The sequence below is a fragment of the Neoarius graeffei genome, chromosome 13 (assembly GCF_027579695.1).
Source record: "Neoarius graeffei isolate fNeoGra1 chromosome 13, fNeoGra1.pri, whole genome shotgun sequence".
Taxonomy (NCBI): Eukaryota; Metazoa; Chordata; class Actinopteri; order Siluriformes; family Ariidae; genus Neoarius; species Neoarius graeffei.
In genome coordinates, this window is record NC_083581.1 from 60,924,102 (window position 1) to 60,936,228 (window position 12,127).

General features: G+C 42.9%; 1 protein-coding gene across 7 annotated transcripts in view; it reads right to left on the reverse strand.

Moving 5' to 3' along the window:
- vps13d (vacuolar protein sorting 13 homolog D) overlaps window positions 1–12,127 on the reverse strand; it is a 182,201-nt gene that overhangs the window by 108,865 nt on the left and 61,209 nt on the right. For all 7 annotated transcript variants that reach the window (XM_060938250.1, XM_060938255.1, XM_060938254.1 and 4 more), the window contains exons 12-21: window positions 10,808–10,909; window positions 9,393–9,594; window positions 9,016–9,198; window positions 8,766–8,896; window positions 8,600–8,666; window positions 4,477–4,656; window positions 4,226–4,356; window positions 3,989–4,121; window positions 1,455–3,686; window positions 23–168 (exon numbers count right to left, since the gene is read on the reverse strand). In XM_060938250.1, coding sequence (XP_060794233.1) covers window positions 23–168; window positions 1,455–3,686; window positions 3,989–4,121; window positions 4,226–4,356; window positions 4,477–4,656; window positions 8,600–8,666; window positions 8,766–8,896; window positions 9,016–9,198; window positions 9,393–9,594; window positions 10,808–10,909 — 3,507 coding nt within the window. The remainder of the gene's footprint in view (window positions 1–22; window positions 169–1,454; window positions 3,687–3,988; window positions 4,122–4,225; window positions 4,357–4,476; window positions 4,657–8,599; window positions 8,667–8,765; window positions 8,897–9,015; window positions 9,199–9,392; window positions 9,595–10,807; window positions 10,910–12,127) is intronic.

The following is a 12,127-nucleotide window of genomic DNA, read 5'->3' on the forward strand; positions in this document are numbered from 1 at the left end:
TTTTTCTTTTAGAATTTCTTACCTGAACAGCGTTTACAAATTTGCCCTCAACTTTAAGTAATCCTGTACTGTGGTACGGTTCGTCAAATGACTGAAACTGTGTGCCTTCAACAGCAGGAACCTTCTCAAGTGTGAACTGGATGGTGGTGTCTTTAAGAATGTGAAAGGCTGAAACAGAGAACAGAAACTGAGTACTGGGCAGTAAAATCCAATGGGCGAGGCAAATAAATACAATCTCTAAGGCCCTGTCCACACGGCAACGGATTCGGATGAATCCAATACAATTGTTTTTCGTTTCGGCCTGGCGTCCACACGACACCGGCGTTTTGGGTGCCCCAAAATGCAATCTTTTGAGAACGGGTTCCAGAGTGGAAAGATCTGGCAACGTTGCCGTTGCAAAGTCGTCTGGATGAGTAGAACGGATTTGTTTACGATGACGTCACAACCACATGACTGTCAGTGCTTCACGCCGGGTAGAAGTGTAACGAACTCGATGCGAGTTGTCAACAAATCCTATAACTTGGTTCATGAAATGCGCTTACAAAATATTTTCACTGTGAATATTTATTGTGTAATGGTGCAAAGTGAGAGAGAGAGAGAGAGAGAGAGAGAATAGCCCTTAGGGCAGAGTCAATCCTGCCAGCAAAAATAGGGAAAAAAAGGAGCGATCTCACCTCTTCAGATGTTGGTTTAAGTCCTACAATACATTCCTCAAAAAGGCCGTAGAAGAACAAATTAATCCATCAACGTGTAGCATTCAATTTATTCCGGACCATTAAAGACGCCGCCTTCTGCGTAGAATCATACGTCATCCTCGCCGCCATATTGGATGGGTCAAAGCGGAGAATAAAGATGCCTCATTCATGTGCTGCGTTTAACTGTACCAACAGGTTTGCCGTCCAAACGAGATCACATGGGATTACCTTTCACAGGTGAGACTGGAAAAATACTTTTCATTGTATTTGGTCATTATAATGTAATTTTACGAACAGATTTTCCTGACTTTGTGGCTAATATGAAGTCTCGCGCATAATAGTTTATGCGCATGCGTCCTTACTTCTTCTATTGTTCTGGTGTCTCCGAAGGGACCGTCTTACAGCGCCCCTAGAGGTGTGGCATGTGTACTGCATCGTTTTCAGCAAGCGTTGCGTTGCCGTATGGACCTGATATTTTACTGATCGTTGCCCATGTGGACTCGATATTTTTTTAAATAACATCTCGTTGCCGTTGTCGTGTGGATGTAGCCTAAGATCTTCTGTTATTAGCATGGTTACTGGTTGTCCTCCGAAAGAAGACAAAGCTTAATCAGCGACTGCACCTTGGCCAACATACAAATCTCAATTTGTAATAAGGTCACAACAAAGCTGAACAAATATTGCCTCAGAATAAAGCTCTCTTATTTTAGTGTTAGACAGTATCATTAAAGAGGAAGGTTTATTTATACACATTCTCACCTTTTCCATGACTTAGATATTCAAAGAAATCATGGCGAGTAAATTGTGCCTCATCTAGGCTGAGCACAGTCTTATGAGACGGAGACTGACTGGAGCTGGGCCCTTTCCTCAGGACTAGGTGATTCGTGTTGACAGAATACAGCCTTATGTCCTTAACCTCAACTTGCAATTTGTCCTGCTCGGAGTCTTGCCCTGCAACAAAGTTCTGAATTGCAATGCTACCAAGATGACCAACAAGCAGCTCTGGGTGACCAGGCTTCCGAGGAATGGACACAACGGGCGATTCTATACTGACGTTTAGAATAAGCTTGACTAGAAAGGAGTCCACGCTTGGTTTTGTCTCAAGATCAGTGGGATCATCATTGTCTTCAAAGGCTTCCATTGGCCAATTGGACTGACTCTGAGATCTGGCTCTCCTGGGTGGGGTCTCAAACAGAGACACCATCTCACTGTATTCTGCTGTTTTGGTAGCCAAGACATTTGTAACTTTCGTGGCGGCAGTCTTTAGCATGTAGCGAAAGTTGTCTTCTACCTCATTAGCAGAAAGACTGAGCTCTTTCAAGAACTTAGCTGAGTGATTGTAGTGCAGGGATGCCATATGAAGCGCTAGAGAGCACTCTCCTTGAGACTTTTCCAAAAAGTGGAAATCTAAAGCTTCAGAAGTCGGCATTAGTGCAGAACAAGGAAATACAGCACCATCTACAGAGGTACTATCGTCTATATTTCCAAGACTGACCACAAATTGACTTCTTCCACTTTCTTGAGTCAAATCTACAAGCTGAATACATCCTAGTGAGCCGTTGACATCAAGTCGCCTTCCCATGGATATGTTGACTTTTGTTCCATTTATACTGGCTGTGGCAATTTTCATGCCCCGCTTTTCCCCGCCTAAGGCCATTCCGGTTGAAACTGTTCGCAAAAGCAGCAGATTTAACCTATGGATCTCGACAGTTAACTCCTTATCCTGATCATAAGTCGACTGATAAATTTCCTCTTGGTCCTGTTCCTTGGGCAGTGATGGTATCTGTGTTGAAGGAGTCACTGTGCTTTCTTCTTTAGGAAAGGATTGCTGAAGGAATCTGAGCAGCTTTACAATGGTTTCAGGGTTGAGAATAATATCCAAATTGTTAACCTGTATGGTGGTAACCTGTAGGGAACGTTCCAAATTCATTGACGGACAGTCTGAGCTGACAAACTGGTACTCCAGTTTAATGAGAGCCTCCTCGTCTCTAAGAAAGGAGCTAAGTGGAGATATCTTCTCAAAAGGCACACCCAAGTCTGAAGTCTCAGGAGACTTCCCATCTTGTGATACTGGTGATGCAGGCTGGCTCTCTCTTAGACTGCCAGTAGGCACATCAAAGCTGAGGTGCTTATGGGATGCCACAAGCAGATCAAAATCGGACCCATACGTCTGCAGCGTGTCCACTAGGAGAAGTCCATGGACTGTGAGGGAAACCTCAGCATCATAAGGCCGTTTCACAAAATGAGCATTTGTTCCAAACACCTTGAGGACAGATATATACTGCCCTCCACTTTCAACACCAAGCTGCATGTAGTTGATGTTGAATTCTGCAAGGAGAAGCCTAGATTCAACAAGCACCTCACGTGTGTGCTGTTCAAGAGTCATAACACTCTTGGTGAGATTTTTGTCAGACTCCTGGAGCTTCCATTGACTGTCCTCCCACTCAAAAATCTTTTCATGGCGGAGCATTAACGGTTCAGGTGACTTGATGGTCTCTCCTGTACTGGCCTCATCTGCACTTGGACTACCCAGTCTAGTCAGGCAGCTTTTCAGTGCAGTCATCTTCTCCAGGTTGATGTGTATTTTGAGGTCTGGTAAGGTACCGGAGAGAACTGCACCAGGAAGCTGAGGGTCTGAGGTGTAACGCAGCCTCTGCTCCAGCTGTAAGAGCACATTGAATTTCTCCACTACGTGGGTTGGTCCCACTTCATTCTCCTGTAGATGTTTCCAGTTGTCTTTGTAGCGACCAACCATGATTTGTAAGTCATTAAATGACAAGGAATACTTCTCATACAGAATCCTGCCAAAGGACTGAGCTCCCTCTATTGACTTAAGACTAGAGAGGTCAGAGGTCTTCTCCTGGCCTTTATACTCTGTCTCTGGTTCAGGAGGGGGAGACCCAGGAGGTGTTGCTGGTGGAGTCTGGTATTCCTCATCACTATACTCGTCTCCTTCTGACTGAGAGACTTTGGACTTTGTCTTTGGATCTTCTACAAGCACACAAAGAAAAACAGATATACAAGGGTAAGTCAAAAAGTTCTAAGACAGATGCTAACATTTCAAAAGGAATACAAAGGAGGAATTCTCCGATAGAAACATCGCTTGCACAAGTGTTTAGACTTAAATGGAGGATATGTAGAGAAATATCCTTTGTTATTTTCATAAATAAAGATTTTTTTTCCCATTTGTCTTACCCTCGTATATTCAGATATAAAGCGCTGTTATTAAATAAGCAAGAGCATTTAACAGAAAGTTTACTATAGTCAAATGAGCACGATTTCACACTCATCACCTTGGGAATTGGTAAGAAGTATACGACCAAGATCAACAACCACCAACATGGGGTCTTCTGACTGAAAATCATCAGGAAAGATAACCTGAGGTGCACATATATCCAATTTTATTGTCCATCGCTTACTATTCTCCTGTGGGTTAAAAAAAAAAAAGAAAAAAAGACACAAACCATATTAATTGAACTAACAGTATTACCAACCATGAAGAAACAATAGTGCAGGTTAAAACGTCTTACTATGAACTCTCCAACTAGCAGCTGATCTATGGTCTGCCGGATTTCCGCTTTGGTCTGTATTTTGAGCTTGTTGTATTGTCTCCTTACTGCATCAGCCACCCTCAACTCTAACTCTGACTGATATCCAAACCCTGGAGGAAAGAAAAGGGAGGGGTGGGAGAAGAAAAACACCGTCAAAATATTACGCAAAAAGACATGCAGTGACCGAGAGTGAAAGCTCCAACAGTGAAACTAAAAGTTAACAAAAATACCTGATGTATGAACTCTTCCCTTGTAGAAAAAGTCAGCCACTTTCTTGATAGCTTGGGGATTGTAGATGATATTGAGAGGGCTGGTATTAACCTCTAGCCTCCTCTCAAACCTGCTCCTTATTGGGTTACGCTCGTAGATCATCTCAAAAACAGGTGATGCAGAAGATTCCACATCAGAGCCTGGGCAAAACGTACGAGAAGGTCTTAATAATCTTCATAGAAATTTAACAAATATCAGTGAACACACCATCTCCTAACAGTAAATGTATTTATCAGGAGAATTCTCCAAAGTCAAAGACTAAAAGTATATTAGAATCTGTATATCATCTGTTTATACAAAACAATGCCAAATATAAAATATAATTTTGTTGGACAATTATTACTAATCAGGGCTGGGTTCAAAAGATCGATCCACGATCCGATATCGATTCACGTTCAAAAAATACGAGATCGATTCAAAAACGTGTGGATCGATCTCTTCCAGGTGGCTATAGGCACTATTTTCTCGACCGCGCAAGGACCGCTATAAAAAGCGGGTGCCGGCAAACGAAACCGAAACTTAAGAATGCGAGATGGCTGAAGCTGCACAGCTAAAATCACCGCCTGGCCTGAAAGCTTATGTATGGCATTACTTTGGATTCAGACTTTACGAGGACAGAGACAAAGTCGACAGAACAAAAGCAGTGTGCAAACTGTGCCACATAGAGGTAAAATATAGTGGCAAATAAGCATCATTTCTTACACAATTGCTGTGGTTGCTGAGGTGCTTTTTTTTCTCTGTGGTCAGAAACCCTGCCATGGGTATGTTATTCAACCAAAAGAGGGCCACCGAATGTCATGGTTTTGATTTAGAATTCAAATAAAACCTGGATTTTTTTCATTCCAAAATAAATCCTTTAAATCCTTGACTCTTCTTTCTCTGTGTGTCCCTCTTACACATACACAGATACATGCACAAACAAATATACACCAAGTTTCTGGGTGTGCACATCTCTGAAGACCTGTCCTGGAACAACAACACTGCATCACTGGCCAAAAAAGCCCAACAGCGTCTGTACTTCCTCCACAAACTGAGGAGAACAAGAGTCCCGGCCCCCATCATGCACACATTCTACAGAGGCACCATCGAGAACATCCTGACCAGCTGCATCACCGTGTGGTACGGCGCCTGCACCGTGTCCTGCTGCAAGACTCTGCAGCGCATCGTGAGAGCAGCTGAGAAGATCATTGGTGTCCCTCTCCCTTCTCTTATGGATATCTATAACTCCCGCCTCACCCGCAAAGCCATCAGGATCGCAGGTGACCCCACCCACCCATCTCACAGCCTCTTCAGCCTGCTGCCGTCGGGGAGGAGACTGCGGAGTCTCCGGGCCAAAACCAGCAGGCTCAAGAACAGTTTCTTTCACCAGGCGGTCAGGAGGCTCAACTCCCTCCCTGTTCTGCTCGCACACACCCCTTCAGCATCTGACGTGTCATCCTCACAGTCCCCCCCCCCCAACACACACACACACCTCATCATTCATTAACACACTGAACTCAGGGACCGCACATCTCACTTTACCTCGCCCATTTGCACTATTCCGCACTACCTCATCTTAACAGCTGCTAGTTTGTTTATTCTGCTTATTTCATGTTTCATGTTTACTTGCTATACCTCAAGTGCCCTTGACTGTTTGGTTATTTGTACCAATTTATGTATATATGTGTGTGTGTGTGTGTGTGTGTGTGTGTGTGTGTGTGTGTGTGTGTGTGTGTGTGTATGTACAGTGGGGCAAAAAGTATTTAGTCAGCCACCAATTGTGCAAGTTCTCCCACTTAAAAAGATGAGAGAGACCTGTAATTTTCATCATAGGTACACTTCAACTATGAGAGACAGAATGAGAAAAAAAAAATCCAGAAAATTACATTGTAGGATTTTTAATGAATTAATTGGTAAACTCCTCGGTAAAATAAGTATTTGGTCACCTACAAACAAGCAAGATTTCTGGCTCTCACAGACCTGAAACTCCTTCTTTAAGAGGCTCCTCTGTCCTCCACTCGTTACCTGTATTAATGGCACCTGTTTGAACTCGTTATCAGTATAAAAGACACCTGTCCACAACCTCAAACAGTCACACTCCAAACTCCACTATGGCCAAGACCAAAGAGCTGTCAAAGGACACCAGAAACAAAATTGTAGACCTGCACCAGGCTGGGAAGACTGAATCTGCAATAGGTAAGCAGCTTGGTGTGAAGAAATCAACTGTGGGAGCAATTATTAGAAAATGGAAGACATACAAGACCACTGATAATCTCCCTCGATCTGGGGCTCCACGCAAGATCTCACCCCGTGGGGTCAAAACGATCACAAGAACGGTGAGCAGAAATCCCAGAACCACACGGGAGGACCTAGTGAATGACCTGCAGAGAGCTGGGACCAAAGTAACAAAGGCTACCATCAGTAACACACTACGCCGCCAGGGACTCAAATCCTGCAGTGCCAGACGTGTCCCCCTGCTTAAGCCAGTACATGTCCAGGCCTGTCTGAAGTTTGCTAGAGAGCATTTGGATGATCCAGAAGAGGATTGGGAGAATGTCATATGGTCAGATGAAACCAAAATAGAACTTTTTGGTAAAAACTCAACTTGTCGTGTTTGGAGGAGAAAGAATGCTGAGTTGCATCCAAAGAACACCATACCTACTGTGAAGCATGGGGGTGGAAACATCATGCTTTGGGGCTGTTTTTCTGCAAAGGGACCAGGACAACTGATCCGTGTAAAGGAAAGAATGAATGGGGCCATGTATCGTGAGATTTTGAGTGAAAACCTCCTTCCATCAGCAAGGGCATTGAAGATGAAACGTGGCTGGGTCTTTCAGCATGACAATGATCCCAAACACACCGCCCGGGCAACGAAGGAGTGGCTTTGTAAGAAGCATTTCAAGGTCCTGGAGTGGCCTAGCCAGTCTCCAGATCTCAACCCCATAGAAAATCTTTGGAGGGAGTTGAAAGTCTGTGTTGCCCAGCGACAGCCCCAAAACATCACTGCTCTAGAGGAGATCTGCATGGAGGAATGGGCCAAAATACCAGCAACAGTGTGTGAAAACCTTGTGAAGACTTACAGAAAACGTTTGACCTCTGTCATTGCCAACAAAGGGTATATAACAAAGTATTGAGATGAACTTTTGTTATTTTCCACCATAATTTGCAAATAAATTCTTTAAAAATCAGACTGTGATTTTCTGGATTTTTTTTTCTCATTTTGTCTCTCATAGTTGAGGTATACCTATGATGAAAATTACAGGCCTCTCTCATCTTTTTAAGTGGGAGAACTTGCACAATTGGTGACTGACTAAATACTTTTTTGCCCCACTGTATATGAGTGTTTAGTCTAGTTACTATCTAGAGTGTTTATACTGTTTATATTGTCCGAGTGTTTAGTCTGTCCTGTTCTTATCTAGTGTTTATACTGTTTATATTGTCCGAGTGTTTAGTCTGTCCTGTTCTTATCTAGTGTTTATACTGTTTATATTGTCCGAGTGTTTAGTCTGTCCTGTTCTTATCTAGTGTTTATACTGTTTATATTGTCCGAGTGTTTAGTCTGTCCTGTTCTTATCTAGTGTTTATACTGTTTATTTATTCTGTTTATATTCTTTGAGTGTTTAGTCTGTTTAGTTCCTATCTAGAGTGTTTATACTGTTTATATTGTTTGTTTTTTCAATTACTCTATTTTTATTCTATTTTTATTTATTGCATTGCCAGTTTGCACTGTGGGTCAGAGAGGACTGATATTTCATCTGTGCTGTATGTCGAGCATGTATAGCATATTTGACAATAAAGTTGACTTGACTTGATATGGGGCTGTTCCTGTCAATAGGGACAGTTTTTACTTTAAAGTGACAATCCAGCAATATCTAAGTAGATGGATATTGGATCGAATCGGATCGTGACCTTATGAATCGGAATCGAATCGATCCAGGAAATCTGGATCGATTCCCAGCTCTATTATTAATTACTTGCCATCTTCAAAAATGGGGGAAAAATTATTCGAAAACTTTTGTTGCCCCACTCAGGAGCCCAATGATAACTCGCTGATTTGTTAAAAATAATCACGCTGTTTGAGTTTCCCTTTCCAGAGACACTTACCGCTGCTGCTTTTGTCTGTGCTACTACTCTGCCCAAATGGCTGATTGACAGCGAGAGCAATTTTGTTCTAGAAATAAAGACAGAGTATGGGACAATTAAACCCTGAACCACGAAATGATGACAGGATCAATGAAAACGTAATAATGAGAAATGTAGACAACTTTACCGGTTTTGGTGAGACCAAGACAGGGAAAATCGATCCCTGGGTTGTGAGGTCTCTGAGAAACAGCCCCCCAAGCTTTACAGAAAGTAAAGATGACTCTGAGCGGGGTAGAGACTCGACACCAATCTTCACTCCTACAAATCATAATACAAAGCATTAGGCTTTAGGAAGAAAAAAAAGAAGAGAGAAAAAAAAAACTCTGATAAGATTGTATTGCTGAGAGAATTAAAACTGTATGCCGATATTACGACACCTGAAAACTCCAACTGAATAACACCACTCTCATTGGATAAACGATTCAACTTGTCTTCCTGGAAAAGAGTGACAGTTGCTTTCTCTAACAAGAAATCCAGCCGTGCAAACAGGTGATCCCTCCGCGTAAAAGTATTCAATGTTTGAGAGTCTTCCAACGGGTCAAAGAGGTCATCCGTTTCAGCTGGGGATAGCAGAAGTGATTCGAATTTAATTTACACGATCTATTGTGCTATTCAAGGACCGCCATGATAAAACAAATTAAAAAAAAAAAAGTGTTAAACATGCGTTTTACAGTGCTGCTTAAAAGTTCGTGAACCCCTTAGAATTCTATATTTCTATCATTTTTATATTCCATATAAATACATCGCAACTCACCCAGGATATCCCACTGGCTACTTCCTGGCATGAGCTCATCTGTCACTGGCTGGCCATCAGGCCCTCTCTCAGCACCTCCATACCAACCACCCCAACCAGGAAACCAAGACTGCAGGTACTGAATCATACCAGAACTGCCACTTCTTGGAATGGTACCAGGAGGTGAAGAAGCTGCTGGCTCTGAAATGGGCTCTCGTAAACACTGAAAACAGGATACAGGAAAGAGAAAATAAGAAATGTTAACAGTAATTGATTGCTGATGTACAGAATTGTTTCAGCATTTAACAGAAGCCCAGAAGCTGTGGTTGGAGAAGAGTGATTTGGAATATCACCGGATACACTTGCGCTACGTTCACACTGCAAGGCTTAATGCTCAATTCCGATTTTTTTGTGAGGTCGTTCACATTAACAAATATATGCGACTTGTATGTGATCCTCAGTATGAACGAAAAGCGACCTAAAAGTGTTCCGCATGCGCATTGCAGGATACGACGACGGCACACGCAGTGAGCATGGCCAGTGTTTACGGAAGTAAAACCGCCCGGTTGCGGTATGACCCATCCAATCTAGCTTGAATAGCTGCATCCCCCCAAATGGAAATCAGCTCCCTAACCTCTGCGTCCTTACATTGAGAAGATTCAGAACCTTCACAGCCCGAAGCGTCCCTCGCATTGATGTCATGCGCAGGGGCGCAGATACGTTTTTTGAACTGGGGGGGACAAAGCTGCCAGCAAACCAACCCCAACCCCGATATGCCTGTCAAACTTGTTGTTAGTAACCATAGCAACCAAGCTCGAGCTCGCAACCTGTGCAGTCTGCGCAGCTCAACCAACCGAATATCAGTCTTTGTTTTGTTTTATGTGAGTTGTTGCAACTATGTATACACTGCTGTGCACCTCAATAAACCGAATGGTAATTAGTCTTTTGATTTTTCCGTGAGGTTTGCCTTATGCAAAGAAAGACAGCATAGACGTTTTTTCCTGGGTGGGACCCCACCCTCTATCTGCGCCCGTGATTATGCGCCATGTTGTTGTAACTTTTTTGAGAGACCCGCCGCCTACTTCAGTGCAGAATAGTGACGTTTGTGGCTTGTTGATGACGTGTAAGTCGGATGAATGCGACCTGGCGGTTCAGACTGAAGTCGCATATGAAAAGAGCAGATAGGAATCGGAATTAGGACCACATATCCAAACGGCCTGGGTCGGATATGAAAAAACCGGATCTGTGTCGTTCATATTGTCAATAAAAGATCGGATACAGGTCACATATGGGCGAAAAGATCGGATTTGAGTCACTTCAGCCTGCAGTGTGAACGTAGCCTTGGTGTCTTTGTTAAATGTTGAAACATTACTTTCGCTCACTGCAAATACGTAGCAGTTAATTCCTTTCGGCACTGAAATAAATCATGACCTTACCTCTGCAATTTCCTCCAACTTTCGAAAGGATTCATGAACAATTTCCCTGAGAATCTGTAACTCCTCCAGGGTCTGTTCATCTTCAATCCTTTCAAGCTCACTCTGGTTATGGGAGACAAACAACACTCCTCAATTCTGTAGCTTTATCAATCATTTAAAATTACTGTCTAAAAATAGTTTCCAGTTAGCTGCTGAGGAAAAAAAACCTCGACAAAAATGACTCATCAGTGAAATAAAATGCCTCATAAAATTTGATGAAATCATCATAATAAATAAAAACATTATTTAGCAACCTGACACATTTTAGACTAGGGCTGGGCGATATCGCTGAAAAATCTCTCATCTCATCTCATTATCTCTAGCCGCTTTATCCTTCTACAGGGTCGCTGGCAAGCTGGAGCCTATCCCAGCTGACTACGGGCGAAAGGCGGGGTACACCCTGGACAAGTCGCCAGGTCATCACAGGGCTGACACATAGACACAGACAACCATTCACACTCACATTCACACCTACGGTCAATTTAGAGTCACCAGTTAACCCAACCTGCATGTCTTTGGACTGTGGGGGAAACCGGAGCACCCGGAGGAAACCCACGCGGACACGGGGAGAACATGCAAACTCCACACAGAAAGGCCCTCGCCGGCCATGGGGCTCGAACCCGGACCTTCTTGCTGTGAGGCGACAGCGCTAACCACTACACCACCGTGCCACTCTGCTGAAAAATATATAATGATAAAATGTTTCATTTCGGTCGATGTTGAGGATTATTATACATACGAGCCACTTTTTCCATGGAAGAAAAACATGTATTCTATTAGCCTGGCAAGCCAGACTAAATGTGAATATTTAGTCTGGTCTCGGTCGTAGACATTTCTGACGGGTGTGGGTAGGAACAACCCGTTGTCTTTCAAACTGTCTCTGTGCGTATAGGCCAACGCTCTGACCAATCAGCACAACAGTGACTGTGATGTAGTCAGAGCGACAGAAAGCAGTAGGGGAGGCCTTGAAATAAATAATTTTTCAAAATGCGTATTAATTAATAAACAGGTTCTAGATATTAAGAAGTTTGGAGATAATGACCACAAGTTTGGAGTCTGTACCACATACTTAACATGCACTTATTTTTTTCAAATGTTTTTCAAGGGTTTGCTTAAACTGTTTTTGAGAGTTTTTATTTAGTGGTGTTTGGTGAAATAATTTCCCTTAAATTTAAAATAACGGGAAAATAAGAAACAATCAAAAAGTAATGTTTCAAAGCTGTTTATTAATTCTTCGTACTGCACAAACTAGCCCCATCCTTTTGGCTACGAGCAGAGCCA